We start from the raw sequence: 17,749 nt of genomic DNA, 5'->3' as shown, positions 1-17,749 counted from the left end.
AAGTGTCTCATTTCCTAATCTAATTCCCTCAGCATCACCCGACTTAATTCGACTACATTCCTTTATCCTCATTTTGCTTTTGTTGATGTTCATCTTATATCCTCCTTTCAAGACACTGTCCATTCCATTCAACTGCTCTTCCAAGTCCTTTGCTGTCTCTGACAGAATTACAATGTCATCGGCGAACCTAAAAGTTTTTATTTCTTCTCCATGGATTTTAATACCTACTCCGAATTTTTCTTTTGTTTCCTTCACTGCTTGCTCAATATACAAATTGAATAACATTGGGGAGAGGCTACAACCCTGTCTCACTCCCTTCCCAACCACTGCTCCCCTTTCTTGTCCCTCGACTGTTATAACTGCCATCTGGTTTCTGTACAAATTGTAAATAGCCTTTCACTCCCTTTATTTTACCCCTGCCACCTTCAGAATTTGAAAGAGAGTATTCCAGTCAACATTGTCAAAAGCTTTCTCTAAGTCTACAAATGCCAGAAACGTAGGTTTGCCTTTCCTTAATCTCTCTTCCAAGATAAGTCGTAGGGTCAGTATTGCCTCACGTGTTCCAACATTTCTACGGAATCCAAACTGATCTTCCCCGAGGTCAGCTTCTACTAGTTTTTTCCATTCGTCTGTAAAGAATTCGCGTTAGTATTTTGCAGCTGTGACTTATTAAACTGATACTTCAGTAATTTTCACATCTGTCAATACCTGCTTTCTTTGGGATTGGAATTATTATATTCTTCTTGAAGTCTGCGGGTATTTCGCCTGTCTCATATATCTTGCTCACCAGATGAGTTTTGTCAGGACTGGCTCTCCCAAGGCTGTCAGTAGTTCTATTGGAATGTTGTCTACTCCCGGGGTCTTGTTTTGACTCCGGTCTCTCAGTGCTCTGCCAAACTCTTCACGCAGTATCATATCTCCCCTTTCATCTTCATCTACATCCTCTTCTATTTCCATAATATTGTCCTCAAGTACATCGCCCTTGTATAGACCCTCTACATACTCCTTCCACCTTTCCCTTCTTTGCTTAGAACTGGGTTTCCATCTGAGCTCTTGATATTCATACAAGTGGTTCTCTTTTCTCCAAAGGTCTCTTTAATTTTCCTGTAGGCAGTATCTATCTTACCCCCTGGTGAGATAAGCCTCTACATCCTTACATTTGTCCTCTACCATCCCTGCTTAGCCATTTTGCACTTCCTGTCGATCTAATGTTTGAGACGTTTGTATTCCTGTTTGCCTGATTCATTTACTGCATTTTTATATTTTCTCCTTTAATAAAGTTTGAAAATTCCTCTGTTTTTCCACATAACTGTCATTTTGGTCAATGCAGTTTTGTAAATGCTAGTGCAGTTTTCATATGTTCATGTTTTACCACCTCATAACAATGTCAACGGCTGGCCCTCAGCTCTCACTCTGTCACTGCTCCTCAAGCATCTTCTCACTAAATGTTCTTCCAATTTATTAAATAAATGGTAGTCATTAGTTTCCATGTCTGGAATATACTACTGCAGGCAGTTGATGACCTAACCAAACTCTTCCAGGTGAGTGACAATTTGACAGGTGATATGGAGCAAGCTTTGTCATGGAGAAGACTTACACTCTTGCTTCATATCCTTCTTCTCCATCTCTATATAAACTGTCTGAATTGCCTAAGTGTCTTACAATATCCAATGTCAACTACTGCAGTCTTTTACTCCGAAATACAGTTTTCACGACTTTCGCTGCACAGTGTTTGTCTGAATTTTTGAGGCCTGGGCAAAGGGGAATACCAACACAATACCAACGACGCTGCAATACAGTCAGTGGTTGACCTAAAACAACTGAATTCCTATATATGTTGTTTTCGTCTCCAAAGCCCTAAATAAATTCATCAGAAGAGCCAATGCACAGTCCTTTGTGGCATCATCTGCACACTCCTTCTCATGTTCCACCTTTCCAGTCAAAATCAGAAACCAAAATGCACGAGATCACCAAATGAGATCCCCAAATTTTGACTCATGATTAGTTCAACATTCAAAATTTTCTCATCAGACTATGATGGTCTCCTTACTTCTTTCATTGTCATGAATTTCAATGCAACCAGACATGAACTTCCTACATCACTTGTGGACATTTACTCATCCAGGTGCTTTCATTAGCTGGTGATGAATTTTGATAGGATTAATACCTTTTTCCATTCAGAACCTTAAGTTCAGCATATACTTCAAATGTGGCGGAGTGGCAAGCAAGAGATTAATTACAGACAGTTGTAGAGCCAAGAATGAGCATCCCATGCTGAGTGATGCCTTGTCTGGGATTGGGGAAAGCGACAATCATAACTGTGTGACCAGCAGCCGTGAAAACAGTTCTTTTGCAAATCAAACACTTTGCAGATCTTACCTGAACCATTTTCAAAGAGTTTCCTGTCTTCAAATGTTCAGTTTCAACTATAAACTTCACATCCGGTACAGTTCTCTTCTTTTGGCACACACAATCCTTTGTCAGTCTTGCAAACGTATATGATGACCTCATATTTCAGTTTCTTCATTGAGGATGTTTCACAATTCATGTTACACATTTCTAGAGGTTGCAGAGGGGCTTCATAGATCAAGTTTAACATGGGAACCGATGTCTGGAAACATCATCCAACAACAGTAGAGAGCATCAAAGTTACTGATGTCAGTGGCTGTAAATGTATGTACACACAGGGTGATTCTGTGATGATGTTACAAGCTTTCTAGGATGATGGAGAAGGATAAATGTATCAATATGAGTTAAGGGTTCCTGTACCAGAAATGAATGAATAGAAAGTTGGAAGTGAAAATTGTTCTGATACCTCTGACAGTGGAATACATGTACTGGTACTGTTAGTGCTAAGATTGCAGGGTAGGAAACTTTCAGAAGTGGTAGCATGGACACAAACAAGAAAAAATTTCTAGTAACCATGGGCACCAGACTGCATACCTTAGAGCTATGAGCACTTCTTCAATAGAGGAGGCATATTTCACACTAGAGATGAACAACTGCTCATAGCTCCTCAGGTATGCATTTTAGAGCCCATGTTTATTGGACATTTCTCCCTCTGAAAAGTTGCCTGTGCTATAAGCTTAGCAACAACAGTACGACTACACGTATTCCACTATCAGAAGTATTAACACAGTTTTTGCTTCTAACTTTTGATTCATTCTCTTTCGGTACAGAACCCTTACCTCCTTCTCCATCATCCCAGAAAGTTTGTAATGTCGTCATGAAATTACTCCATATACACATACATTTACAGGTGCTGGCACCTACAACTCTGACGCTTTGTAGCATCACTGGATGACGTTTCTGGACATCGGTTTCTATGTAAAACTTGATCTACTAAGACCCCTCTACAACCTCTACAAGTGCGTAACATGAATCGTGAAACACCCTGTATGTTAAATCCAGTAATGTATGCACAGCCATAATCTCTGAGTCATTGACTGCTGTGGTGTCCTTCAATAAAACAAGTTTCTTCATTTTAACATCATCATTCTTGCAAATTATACAACAACCTTGCAGTTAACTGAGGAGTGGTAGAGTAAATACCACTATACAGAACACAATAATGGAAATCATGTACGAATATTTTAAAAAAGAAAACTTCTCAGTTTACTCAGTCATCCTCTTAAATCAGCTTTCATCAATGATCTTTTCAAGCATATCTAGCTTCCTTAAGACTACCTGGATGACTGCCAGAAGAATTCTCTCATGTGACGTCTGCAAGACAAAAGTATTATGGTTGAGTGTTTCTTTTTCCAGTTCTGATCTCTACTGCACTGAACTGCAAACCTAATCTGTCACTACACTGTAGATCTCTTATAACTTGGTTGTTCCATTTTAGTTATCAGTAAGTTTCAGAGATTTTTTTTCTGTGATCCTGGGATAGAAACGCCGAGGAAACATGGAACATTACTTCACTTGGACAAAAGTGGGATGGAAACTGAGTATGGTCTTTCTTAAGGACCCATTCCAGCATTTGTGCAATATATCCAGAGAAACTGCAAAAAGCTGCAGCAGGATGACTGTGTAGGAATTTGAATATCACTCTTCCTGATTTCAATACCAGTGTAATATTCAAGCCATTTCAATTGTTGATCTTCTGCACAAAATATTATTGATTATCAAGAGAGAAATATGGCTGGGTTCTTAAAACTGAATCTTGTCACTCATAAACTGGAACTGTAATGTAATAGACTTAGCTTCTCTACATGTCGTGTTGAAAAATGCTAGCAAAAAGAAATATTCAAAAAAGATAAAACAAGTTTCTTTCATTTGGAAAGTAGTAAAAAAGGAGAAGAACAAGGAAGAGAAACAAAAGGACAGAAAGGGAACAAGAAAAAGAAACAAGAGGATCTCTGCTAGTCTACATCCAACAGATGTTCAGTAGCTATGAAACATCTGACAATTCATTTGTATAATGAGGATCAGGAACCATTCAGCTTTAGGTGGAATGCAGATTGTGGACAAGCACACACTAAGATCAGATACTGACAAGCTATGTTTTAATCTTTCATTATCCTGCCGTGACATGCCAACATTTGAATGCCGCCCTCCTGCACACACACACACAGGCAATCAGACACAAAATGTACCAACTGCTAAGTGGTTGTCAAGACAGAAGACTAAGAGAGTAGATGGATAGAGGAGGGGAAGAGTGGAGCGGTGGAAAGGGGAGGGAGTGATAGGGACAAGGAGGAGTTAAATAAATATTTTGGAGTGGGACCAGAAAAGGCCCTCAGCAACAATGGTGAAACTATGGATTATTAGTATTAATATCTGGTGGCTGTAATTAACATACAGTTCTCCGAAGGTTGCAGTGCAGGCTATATATATCATAGGATATTGAAACGTCGTAAGTAGTGACCAGATTTACGAGGTGCTATCCAAAATTTTCGGGACTGGTGCTGCCATCTGTTGAAAACCTTACCTTTGGACTAATGGTCACCATCACCCACGAAGTAGTTCCCAACCACACATACACACTGGTCCCAGTACTTCTGCCACTGGTCAAATGTTTTCTGGATGTCCTGTTCTTTGAGGGTGTTTACCACCACCAACAATGCTTCTTGAACCCTCTCTAGAGTGTCGAACCGACAGCCATTCAACTCGAGTATCAGTTTTGGGAACAGTACGAAGTCGCAAGGTGCTAAATCTGGTGAGTACGGTGGGTGGGGTACAACCACCATGTTGTTTTTTGCCAAAAAGGTCCTGGTGAGCAAGGACGTGTGACAGGACATGTTGTCGTGATGCAGTAGCCAGTTTCCTCGATGCCAAAGTTCGGGCTGTCGTCGCCACACATTTTCACAGAGCCGTCGCAAAAGGTCACAGTAGTATGTGGAATTCACTGTTTGGTTGGGTGGGACAAATTCTTTGTGCACAATCAAAGAAAACGATGACCATGGTCTTCATTTTGCTCTTCACCTGTCTCGCTTTTTGATCTTGGAGAGCCCGGGCTCTTCCACTGGGACGATTGTTGCTTTGTCTCTGGGTCATAACCATAAATCCAGCTCTAGTTGCCGTTGATAACCCGTGACAAGAAGGTTGGATCATCAGATGCAGTCTGACAAAGGTCCGTGCACACTTCAATACGCTGTGCCTTCTGATCGGCAGTCAAGATCCTTGGCACAAATTCTGTGGCTACACAATGCATGCCCAATTCATCAGTCAACATTTGTTGACATGTCCCATACCCATACTCACTTCACCCACAAGACCTCGAATGGTTCGACATCGATCCACGCGAACCAACTTTTGAATTTTGGCAACAATGTCTGGTGTTGTGCACCTAATGGGCCTTCCAGTGTGAGCATCGTCTTCGATGTCTGTACGGCCGGCCCCGAACCGAGCGTGTCACTCAAACACATGCGTACGGCTCATGCTCTGTCCCTCAAACACTTGTTGAATCACTGCAAGGGTCTCCGTAGCACTTTTCCCGAGATTCACACAGAATTTGATACACACACACTATTTTGTTCACAGATCCATCATAAAATCGCCACACACCAAACACAGAGTATTACGGAAACCACTGCGGATACGCAACCCGTCCTCCCAGCTGAGTGCCATTCTGCACACTGACTCATCAGATATGCAGCTCTTGCCACCTAGCGGTGCAAAGATCTACTACTCCTACTTTCCAGAAGGCAGCACCAATCCCGAAAATTTTGGGTTCCACCTCGTATGCATTTGCATGTTGCTTATGCATTTGCATATTTGGCTCCTTTTCACAGGTTTTGCATATTTTAACTAATAACTAGTGATGATGCATATTTTCACTCTATGTTTACAATATTTTAAAAATTTAGACATGCAGTCTCTAGCTCCATCTAGTTTTGATGTCTCACAGATCGACCGTGACCTAGAACTGCATGCAATCACTAACCAAGAAGCCACTGCCTAGGCCTTTACAAATGTCTGCTTGTGTCTGTGTATGTGCGGATGTATATGAGTGTGTGTGCGAGTGTATACCTGTCCTTTTTTCCCCCTAAGGTAAGTCTTTCCGCTCCCGGGATTGGAATGACTCCTTACCCTCTCCCTTAAAACCCACATCCTTTCGTCTTTCCCTCTCCTTCCCTCTTTCCTGATGAGGCAACAGTTTGTTGAGAAAGCTTGAATTTTGTGTGTATGTTTGTTTGTGTTTGTTTGTGTGTCTATCGACGTGCCAGCGCTTTCGTTTGGTAAGTCACGTCATCTTTGTTTTTAGGTATATTTTTCCCATGTGGAATGTTTCCCTCTATTAATTCATATATATATTTGGTAAGTCACATCACCTTTGTTCCTAAAAACAAAGATGATGTGACTTACCAAACGAAAGCGCTGGCACATCGATAGATACACAAACACAAACATACACACAAAATTCAAGCTTTCGCAACAAACTGTTGCCTCATCAGGAAAGAGGGAAGGAGAGGGAAAGACGAAAGGATGTGGGTTTTAAGGGAGAGGGTAAGGAGTCATTCCAATCCCGGGAGCGGAAAGACTTACCTCAGGGGGAAAAAAGGACATGTATACACTCGCACACACACTCATATCCATCCGCACATACACAGACACAAGCAGACATTATATATATATATAAGGGTATTACACAGTTTCTGCTGCTCCTGCAAGCTGATGAGCAACCTGCACTGGAACATAATGGCATGGATTCTTCATCAGCATCACCACCCTAAGGAAATTTCGCCAGGTGGGAAAACAAAAGGCGAAATCTAATGTAAAATGTGAACTAGCCATCTGAAGATGAACCTGTCAGTTCGAAACCGGTAATGGCGCTGCTTAAGTGAATAATTAGCACTGTAAAAAGTGGCTAATTGCTGTAATCTTCTGTGTAAGAGTCAAACTATAAATATGAAAAATTAACCTTGAAGCTTGGTCTTTTATAGCAAGTCTTACCTTTTAAGACATGTCAGATACAAATGTGAAAGTTAAATTTTAAGTAATGGCATAAATGGCTGGTCTTTTCTGCCCATAATTTTTCTTTGTGGATGGTTCTCAAAGTGTTCATGTTTTGAATTATATTATGAAAAGAACAGTTGCTAATCACCATATAGCGGAGATGATGAGCCGTGGATAGGCACAACAAAAAGATTGTCACAAAATGAGCTTTCGGCCTATGAGACCTTTGTCAAAAATAGAAAAGAGACATACAACCTCAGGCAAACTGCAACTCACACACACATATGACCACAGTCTCTGGCAGACTACGAGTCTGGCTTCAACTGCCAGACTGTGGTCTGTGTGCGTGAGTTTTGTGTGTGTGTGTGTGTGTGTGTGTGTGTGTGTGTGTGTGTGTGTCATTTTGTGACAGTCTTTTTGTTGTGCCTATCTGCAACTCGGTATCTCCAATATACGGTGAGTAGCGACTACCCTCTTCATAATATTGTTACATTCCATCTTGGATTTTCCTGCTTTTTTCCTGGATTCCTCAGCTGTCTCGGGGCATGTACATACTGGAACACCTCTCTGAGAACATTTCAGGTAAGGTGTCTTTGATGTGAGGATGAAATGAGAAATAGTCAAAATCCTGGAGAAGTTTAGTGTTGTGTAAGATGATTAAACGTCTTGAGTCATGACATTCTTTTGGAGTTAGTAGCAAGACTGTTGATGAATTTTGTCACCTGATGTTATTCTCTGAATGAAACTGGTTGAAAAATAAGAAAAGTATCTAAATATTATTTCCTGGCAAAGGAAGTGGTTGGATTTTTCTGAGCATGTGTGGTATTTGGTAATAAGAGGAATTTTGATCAGTGGTTCATTAGCAGCAGCTTTGGGCTTGTCGAGGGTCATGGAAAGAAATTAGATTAGATTAGATTAGATTTACTTTCATTCCAATTGATCCGTAGTGAGGAGGTCCTCCTGGATGTGGAACATGTCAGAAAAACAACAATACATGACAAATATTTACAACTAAAACAAATAAGCTAATGTACCATTCCACAGGTCCCAAGTGGAATGATCGTCATTTTTAATGAACACTAAGAGTCATTTTACAAATACTAATGCACTGAATTTAAAATAAAAAACTTTTTTATTTATTTATAAGGTAATAAACATGTAATACAACTACTGTAATACTTATTTACAATGAACACATTACTGCACTGAAATGGTGCAGAAGTTAGATTATACTTACACACACACACACACACACACACACAAATTTTCAGTGAACACATTACTGCACTGAAATTGTGCAGAAGTTATGTTGTACTTATATACAAATCAGTTGGTTTTACTAAGAAATTCATCAATGGAGTAGAAGGAGTTGGCCACCAATAAATCCTTTAGGCTTCTCTTAAACTGAATTTCATTGGTTGTTAAGCTTTTTATGGCTGCTGGCAAGTTATTGAAAATGTGTGTTCCTGAATAATGCACACCTTTTTGTACAAGACTAAGTGACTTTAAATTCTTGTGAAGATTATTCTCATTTCTAGTATTGATTCCATGAATTGAGCTGTTGGTTTGAAAAAGTGATATATTTTTAATGACAAATTTCATTAAGGAATAAATATACTGGGAAGCTGTAGTTAGTATCCCTAGTTCCCTAAACAGGCTTCTGCAGGATGTTCTTGAGTTCACACCACATATAATTCTTACTGCACGTTTTTGTGCCCGGAAAACTTTAGCTTGGCTTGATGAATTACCCCAAAAAATAATCCCATATGACATTATGGAATGAAAGTAAGCGTAGTATGCCAGCTTTTTCATTTTTATATCCCCTACATCTGACAAAATTCGCATTGCAAACAGAGATTTGTTAAGACGCTTCAGCAGTTCTGTGGTGTGCTCCTCCCAATTGAATTTATTATCAAGCTGTAATCCCAAGAATTTAACACTGTCCACTTCTTCTATCTTCTTGTCATCATGGTGTGGGAAAGCCATTTATGAAATATTTAGGCAGGGTACTGGCTGTATTTGCCTGCCGTCAGCATATATAGATAACTCTCACTTCCTGTAGCATTTTTGAATGTCAGCAATATACAGAGTGCACCATAATTAATGGTGTAAACACATACAGTTGAAAATACATGATAGTAGAAGCAAAAAGGTCACAGTAAACATAGGTCTGTAAATGAACCACCTTTGAGACAATCACGAATTTGTGGTTACCAGTCACTACTGATGTGATTCTGTGTAAACAATGCATGCCAGTCCATAGTGTAGTTCTTGATTACATTTTCGAAACCTGGAGTTGTAAACAGAATGGATATGACACTAAAGTACACAGTCAGAGCACCACTCACGTCATTCGTTTGTGGAGCATAAATTGAGTTGTATGAGTATTTGGGGTAACATGGAACATTACAGTAATGAGGAGTATGCAGATATGCATTTCATGTATAGTAGTGCTAACGGCAATGCACAGGAGGCTGCATGCCTGTTCCAAGAACCATACCCTACCCGAAGGCATCCTGAGAGTAGCACGTTTACATGGGTGCATCAATACTTCCAAGAAAGTAGGAGATAGGCACATGCTGTGGGAGGGGGTATGCCTGCACAAATTATACCTGTGCTTGAAAATATAGTGCTGGAAACAGTCGAACAGTATCCAGAAATCTTGACAAAAATGTTCTGTCAGTGGATGCGACAACAAGCTGTAGGCAACCCTATGTTTGACAGTTACATTTTATTTACAGACGAAGTAGGGTTCACTTGTGATGTGTGTGTTTAATTATCACAAGTCTCATGTTTGGGGTCGTCTAATCTCCAACCCACATGCTGTGTATGTCTCCAAATCAGTGACATTTCCCACTGAATGTGTGGTTAGGGGTACCAGGTGATCATTTTATTGGGCTATACATGTTACCAAACAAACTCTAATCCTTGGTTTCTTCATCATCATCTTGCAGGACTGGTTGAGGATGTTGCCTTCTAGAGCAACTCCAGAGGATGTGGTATACGCATGGTGGAGCACTGGCACAATTTGCTGCTATGATGAGACAATATCGACAAAGATTGATTGGACAAAGAGGACATGTACCATGGTCTCCAAGATCAGCTTATCTGAACCCCATGGATTTTTGTGTTTGGGGCCACCTTAAAGGTTAATACTATTGAAGAATTGGAGCAGAAACTTGTCAATGCTTGTAAAGAATTTTGAAGTGATCCAGGTATGCTTGAAAGGACTCGAAACTCATTGCATGGACTGGTGCAGGTCTGCATCTGGGTACAGGGACGACACTTTGAACACTTCATTTAACTATGAGTAGTTATATAACTAATGTGTTTGTTCAAAACACCTGCACGTTTTTCTTAATGTTGTACAGTATTGTTACCTTTCCTCAACTCAGGTGACTTCTACACAGAATAAAGTCAGTGGTGGCTGCTAACAATGAAATCACAATTATCTCACAAAGGTTTCATTTGTGACCTGTGTTTACTGAGACTTTTTTGCTTCAAATATCATATATATTCAACTCCATGTGCTTATGCTATTAATTATGATACACTCTATATAGGTGTTAAGTACAACTGTGGATGACCACTGGTAGAGGGATTAAGTACATAGGTTTTGGGATAGGTTTAATGTTTTGAGGAGTCTTCATGATCCTGGGAAGTGAACTTAACAGCAAAGTTCATAAGTGGTGTTGTCAAATACCTCGTTTGGGGCAAGAAGGTGAAGACAAGTTGGAAATTTGGAATTTCTGGTGGGGAGGCCTCACAGCTTGAGAGGATGGAACAAGACAAAATTCAATAAGTGCTTTGGGTTTGCTTGGTTAGTAAGGTAGGTGACAAAAGAATGCTACTTCTTAAGAAAACATGGAAGAATAGGAGCCCTTGTCAAGTCTAGCATGGTTAAGCCTGGGTCTTGGGCTCAAGGCAAGACCTTATGAAGGGGACTTAGAGTTCTGTTGGCACAAGGTTTATAGAAAACATTGCTGACAGTATTGAGTGTCGAGGGAGTGGTTTGAAAGAAGGTTCTATGGATGCAGGAATGGATTAGATGAAGAAGACAGAGTCTGACAATTATAAGAAGCTGATAAGGAAGGTTTGTGGTGTATAGTCAAATAAAGGAGGAGTGATGTTACATGGGAATGATAAATGATCTGGTGGGTAGTCGTTCTCATAGGAAGGAGTAAAATATAAGTAGTTTTGATAGGTTTTCCAGATGGTGCTGAGAAAGTTGTTTGGATCTTGAAGCAGCAGAAGCTCAATCTAAAGACAGGGTCCAGGAAACTTCTGTTATGGAATAAACAGTCTTTGTAGTAGGGACGGATATGATTTAGAAAGGCCTGTGCTTGGAAAGTGTTGTTATTTATGGCTACGTTGTTGAGGGGAAGGGAGTTATGGAATCTGAAAAGTTGAACTTTTATAAGATCAGTAATATTTATTTCTTCTCTTGCATATGTTCTGTCTTCTGCCCATCCAGTTTTGTTACCACTAATAATAATCCACAGTTATGCCATTGCCCCTTAGAAACATCCAAATACAATTTCTTGGCTCCCAGTACTTCCCTGCTGACTACTTGTTCCACACATCCTAAGCCTCCCCAATCCTCTCCCTAATACGCAACTACCCTCCATCTTTCTCTCAAAATATTCATTGTTTTGCCTGACTGACACTCTTAGATACTAATGCTGGAAAGAAAAACAAAGATTACAAAACTAGAGACTGTCTGATTCACCCACACTCATCTAGATAAGAATGATTTACCTATCCTCATTGTTTGTCTGTTGCTTCCATTTTTGCGATAAGCCCATCTATAATCCTAAAACAAGATTTCCGCAACACACAGCTTTTCATTTATCTTCTGAATTATTATTTATCATCTGGCACAATGCATCATTAAGCCTGTCTTACACACTAATGTAGAAAAATAGAATTATATGTACATAATACGACTTAGTATATAACTCATCTAAAAACAAAGATGATGTAGCTTATCAAACGAAAGCGTTGGCATGTTGACAGACACACAAACAAACACAAACACACACACAAAATTCAAGCTTTCGCAACCAACGGTTGCTTCGTCAGAAAGAGGGAAGGAGAGGGAAAGACGAAAGGATGTGGGTTTTAAGGGAGAGGGTAAGGAGTCATTCCAGTCCCGGGAGCGGAAAGACTTACCTTAGGTGGAAAAAAGGACAGGTATACACTCGCACACACACACACATATCCATCCGCACATATACAGACACAAGCAGACATTTGTAAAGGCAAAGTGGCCCAAACTTTTTGCCTTTACAAATGTCTGCTTGTGTCTGTATATGTGCGGATGGATATGTGTGTGTGTGTGCGCGAGTGTATACCTGTCCTTTTTCCCCCCTAAGGTAAGTCTTTCCGCTCCCGGGATTGGAATGACTCCTTACCCTCTCCCTTAAAACCCACATCCTTTCGTCTTTCCCTCTCCTTCCCTCTTTCTGACGAAGCAACCGTTGGTTGCGAAAGCTTGAATTTTGTGTGTGTGTGTGTTTGTGTTTGTTTGGGTGTCTGTCAACATGCCAATGCTTTCGTTTGGTAAGTTACATCATCTTTGTTTTTAGATATATTTTTCCCACGTGGAATGTTTCCCTCTATTATATTAGTATATAATTCAGCACAGATTCTGTTGCAAAATACTGTACCTCATGATCAAAATAGAATTTTGCTCCTGCCACAAAAACTGTGGCAAGTGCAAATGATGCCCACATGCCACACCTAACACGACCTACAGGCAGCAGCTGTTGTTGAGCTATACTGTGGACAGTGGCTTCAGTTGCTGGTTCCAGTGGCAAGTCTAGGAAGACACTACTGTCCACCTCAACTGCATGAGGCCCAGGCTGTCGGTGGGAGCCAGAGGATGAACTAGAAACACATATAAACATTATATTGAGAAAGCGTAAAATTTACAGTTTTCAAAAGCACCGGCAGAAAAACTTTCTCTTTCAGCTTCACAATAAAAAGATTTCAACACTCCATGAACAAAAATAAAATAATTAAGTGAATGATATTACAACATTATAACTGAAAACACTCTTACACCAAAATTTTTTGAAATACATGGAACATTAATATCTTCATCACAGAAATGCTTCACGAGCTGTAACAAAGTAGACACTGATCACATAACTAATCATCTGAAAACTTATGAATCTCAGCAATGATTTGGTGTACATGCTATTATAAACAAACAGGTCATTGTTTCATCTAAGAATAAACACCATCTTGATGGACCTGAGCTATGTTTCTAGAGGTAGAGGCAAATAACCACATACTCCCAGATATGGGATATTATATGCTTTTCTGAATGTATGAAATGTGGTCACATCAAGCACTTGTGATCAAGTCTGCAAGATTTACAGGAAAAAGGTTGCCATGTTTGAGCATTTAACCCACCAAAATAATAGTGTAGCACCACAGGTTGTCTGCACACAAAAGAGCATGGCAACAAGAGCCCAAATAATGTGTATCCATATGACAACACCACCACCACCACCACCACCACCACCAGGCATGTTATTGACAATAATTCACTGCTACTCAGGGTGTTCACCTCACCAGCAGGCAGCAGTGGCATTGCTCCTAGGAGGCACAGATACCACTGACCTATTTGCTTCCACCACAAGGGGGGAGCAGGGGCACAAATAGTCCATGACCAAGCCATTCGCCGGCCAGTACTTAAGCAATCACATGGTCAGTATCCAGCAGTTGAAGCCAGCCTGCAAACCAGGGAGTGCTACTGGAGCTACTTGGAGCTGCCAGTAGTCTTTGTCCCTGCTTCACTGAGACGTGGCCTCTTGAGGCTTGGCCTCCCACACTTTGGTATCTTGGCTTGCTACTGTCATGCTCAGAGATTATCGTCTCACCTTGCGGTCCTTGAGACACAGACTTCATCAGTTCTAGGCAAACTGTTTAGTCTTCAGTTATCCTACTAGAAGTGTTAAACTGAGACAGTTACATTGACTACTAAACTGTTTTGTGTTCTTGTTCATTAACGCTCCACTATGGAGAAGAGTGAATTAATGTTATCAATAAATCTATTGTTTGTTGTCTACCTGGTTATAAGTCCTTCCACAACTAATCCAGTACAGGCTGCTTCAATTGGCAATAAGGTTTTCGTGTGAATTTAGGCTGAACTTCTGTACTGCACCCCACGCAGACCGTGCTTTTATGTGTTTTCCCACATACGTGGTGCATTCACATCAAATTTCCATTTCATTATGTCCACAGCCACCACAGATGTCACTACATAAGTACTATTGCTTTTGCAAAATATGCAACGGGCACAGGAACTGATGTTGGAGAAAATTGCACCCGCTACCACATCACTGGAGGTTTCTAATTTACTATCTTACATCGACACCATGGTGTAGGGCTTCACGATGTCACCACTAATGTTCGCGGCATTCAACAAGAAGGCAGAACCATGGCTGATTACGTCACTGACTTACAACAGCATTTCATTGCTCGCAGAATCTCAGGTGATACCCAGCAACACCATTTTCTGTTGGCTTATGCAGGGGTAGACATCTCTCGCCTCCTGCAGCAGTTAAACCCTGAAGCACAACCATATGCAACATATAGGGAAACATGCTTGTTGGACTATTTTGATTTGCAAATTCAAGTGGCAGCTGCAAAGCACAAATTTCTTAGTTGTTGTAAACAGAACAGGCAGTTCTACCAGGAGAGGATAGTTCAACTGCAGGTACTTTCCATGGATTGCCATTTTCAGTGCTCCAGTGGTAAGAGCAGACAGTCATATGTCACACTGTTGGTTAGGGAAACGATTCTAGACCGTTTCAAAGATGAAGGGCTCTGGACTGACATTCTCAAATTAGAAACTTGCCTTCCACTTATTCAAACTTCCAAGCTGTCAGTCTGTTCCTCAGTGGCCCTGCAAGATCTGTCACGCGTATTTTCCACCCACCCCAACCACAAGACCCCGGCCTATCCCACCCCACAAACCTACTGGTTCCACCTGACAAGTCCCCTCTAGAAAGAACATTGCAGGTAACTGACACAACTAGAAGTCACCATCATGCAAAGACTGTTTCATCACATATCACTGCTCGCAATGCTACTTTTATTGTGTGAAGTACAAGTCTGTTGTAAAACTGGGAAATCAGATATCTGGCAGTCCATAATTAAAATGAGTGTTGATAGTACCTGTCTGGACAAAATTGACTCTGGCTCGGATGAAGCGGACTGTGTGCATGGCTCAGATGCTCTCCATGTGCAGGCCATTCTGCCCATCTCCGACAGACTATCGATGTTAGAGATGGTAATCAACACCATGCCTGTCACCTTTCAAATAGATGTTGGCTTCTCCATCACCTTCGAGAACTGGGACACTTATAGATGCCTTCATTCACTATCACTACAAACATAACGCACCATAAGTCACTTCTGCTATTGTTTAAGTCTCACTCTAACATACCTAACAAGACTGGCCGCCATTGGCTGCAACCTTGCATGTTATTCCTCTCTGGATGCTGCAACAGCACTCATTCCCACTCAACAACACAGCATGTTAATGCAGGCGTATCATCCCACATTCTGGTAGAGCAGGATCTCAACTTTGATTCTGCTTTCCATAAGGACTCAAGAGTCAGAGGCCACAGTCACACATCTGCCTATAGATGCCAATAACAATATCCAGGCAGTCGCAGAAGATCCTGTCCTTCATGATGTCATCAAGTTTGCAGAATGTGGGTGGCTGACAGATTACAAATTCATACAGCATCCAAAGGTTTAGGAATACTAGCAATATCAGCATGGATTATCAATGCCCAATGGTATCCTCTCACTGCACGATGACAATTGTCATACTAGAGCCGTCATAGTATGAGCCCTCCAATGCTGGATGCTGACAATGCCGGGTACTGACACAACTCAACCAGATTCAGTGTGGGATGGTCACCACTGAAAGATTGGCTCAACAACATTTTTTCTGCAAGGGAATCGACAAAGACATCAAACAAATGTTCACGGTTAGCCAGGGCAAACAGGCAGCCAAGAAAGTCAGCATTTCCCATGGCCTGTCACAACATCTCCTCAGTCACTGATACATCTGTATTTTGGTGGGCCTTTGTGGGCTTCTCTTCTGTGGTCAATGCTGGCAGCAAATTTCCCTAGACTCATAGATGCAATCAACTTCATCATCAAAAACAACAGAAGCCTTATAATGCATTTTTCACTAAAAAACTACCAGAAACCATTGTAGGAGACCAAGAAACTCAATTCACATTGGCACAATTTTGCCACTTTTTGAAGAAAAGTGGCATCCATTTGGTCCCTATGGTACCATTCCATCCAGCTTCCAATAGTCTGGTGTCAACATTTGTATGCAACTTTAAAATCCAGATGGCAAAGCTCCAAAAGTCATGGTCTCAATGACATCCTTAAATTGTTCCTTGTGTCCTACTGCTTCAAACCCCTGGGCAGGACAAGCCTGACAGAAGAGCTTTATGGTCAACTGCAATGATCCCAGTTTCCCATTGTCCATCCCTCCAATCATACACCCTCATGCTGGCAGCCTCCCTGTCACTGTTATTTCTTTTGGGACAACATATGGACAATGGCATTCTCTAGGGTGCCCACTCTCATCATCTGCCTCCTCAACAGGGCCATGGTCAAAGTCCAGCTGACAGATCAAACAAGCTGCCTCAAGCACCTCAATAAGTGCGTTCTCATAAGGCAGAAGAATCCTCCTCTATTTATGTTCCAGATATTGTATGCCCAGCATCTGGGATTGACAACTCCTGACACTGGCTGCAATACCCTCAGGAACCAGCAGCCTTGGGACTCAGAGACATCAGTCTCCCAGCTAAAGTGTCTGCAGCAGGTGATGCTCCCCTTTCCCATGGACATCAATAACAGTCAACTGGGTTTGTCACTTCCTCCCAACATTGGCCTAAGTGATGGCGACATCTGAGACACTGAAATATATCACCATGTCTCATCTACAGAAGGGAGGGGGAAGGGTATGCAATGTTTGGGTGTATAGCCCATCAATATGACTGTACAGCACCACTGGTTACCTATACATGAGAGTGTAGAGGTTGATGACAACAAGATTCTAAACAATAAGTGTCCATACAACAACGACACCAGGCTACAACAGACCTCTTTGCTTCCACCACACCACATGACCACAAACAGTCCGTGAGCAATTCATCTGCCAGCCAGTACTTATGCAATCGAGTGGTCTGAATCCAGCAGTTGAAGCCAGCCTGCAAACTGAGCAGTGCTACTGTAGCTGCCAGCAGTCTTCATCCTTTCTAAGCTGAGAGTTGGCCTTTTGACACTCAGCTTCCTGGACTTT

The 17,749-nt window shown here is 41.2% G+C and overlaps 1 protein-coding gene across 1 annotated transcript in view; it reads right to left on the bottom strand.

Moving 5' to 3' along the window:
* The window catches only part of LOC124709511, a 45,796-nt gene that overhangs the window by 3,253 nt on the left and 24,794 nt on the right, over positions 1–17,749 (bottom strand). The window contains exon 3 of the mRNA XM_047240844.1: positions 13,071–13,290. Within this exon, the coding sequence (XP_047096800.1) occupies positions 13,071–13,290 (220 nt within the window). The remainder of the gene's footprint in view (positions 1–13,070; positions 13,291–17,749) is intronic.

The sequence above is a fragment of the Schistocerca piceifrons genome, chromosome 1, assembly GCF_021461385.2.
Source record: "Schistocerca piceifrons isolate TAMUIC-IGC-003096 chromosome 1, iqSchPice1.1, whole genome shotgun sequence".
NCBI classification, from domain to species: Eukaryota; Metazoa; Arthropoda; class Insecta; order Orthoptera; family Acrididae; genus Schistocerca; species Schistocerca piceifrons.
This window is presented reverse-complemented; position numbering and strand designations above follow the sequence as displayed.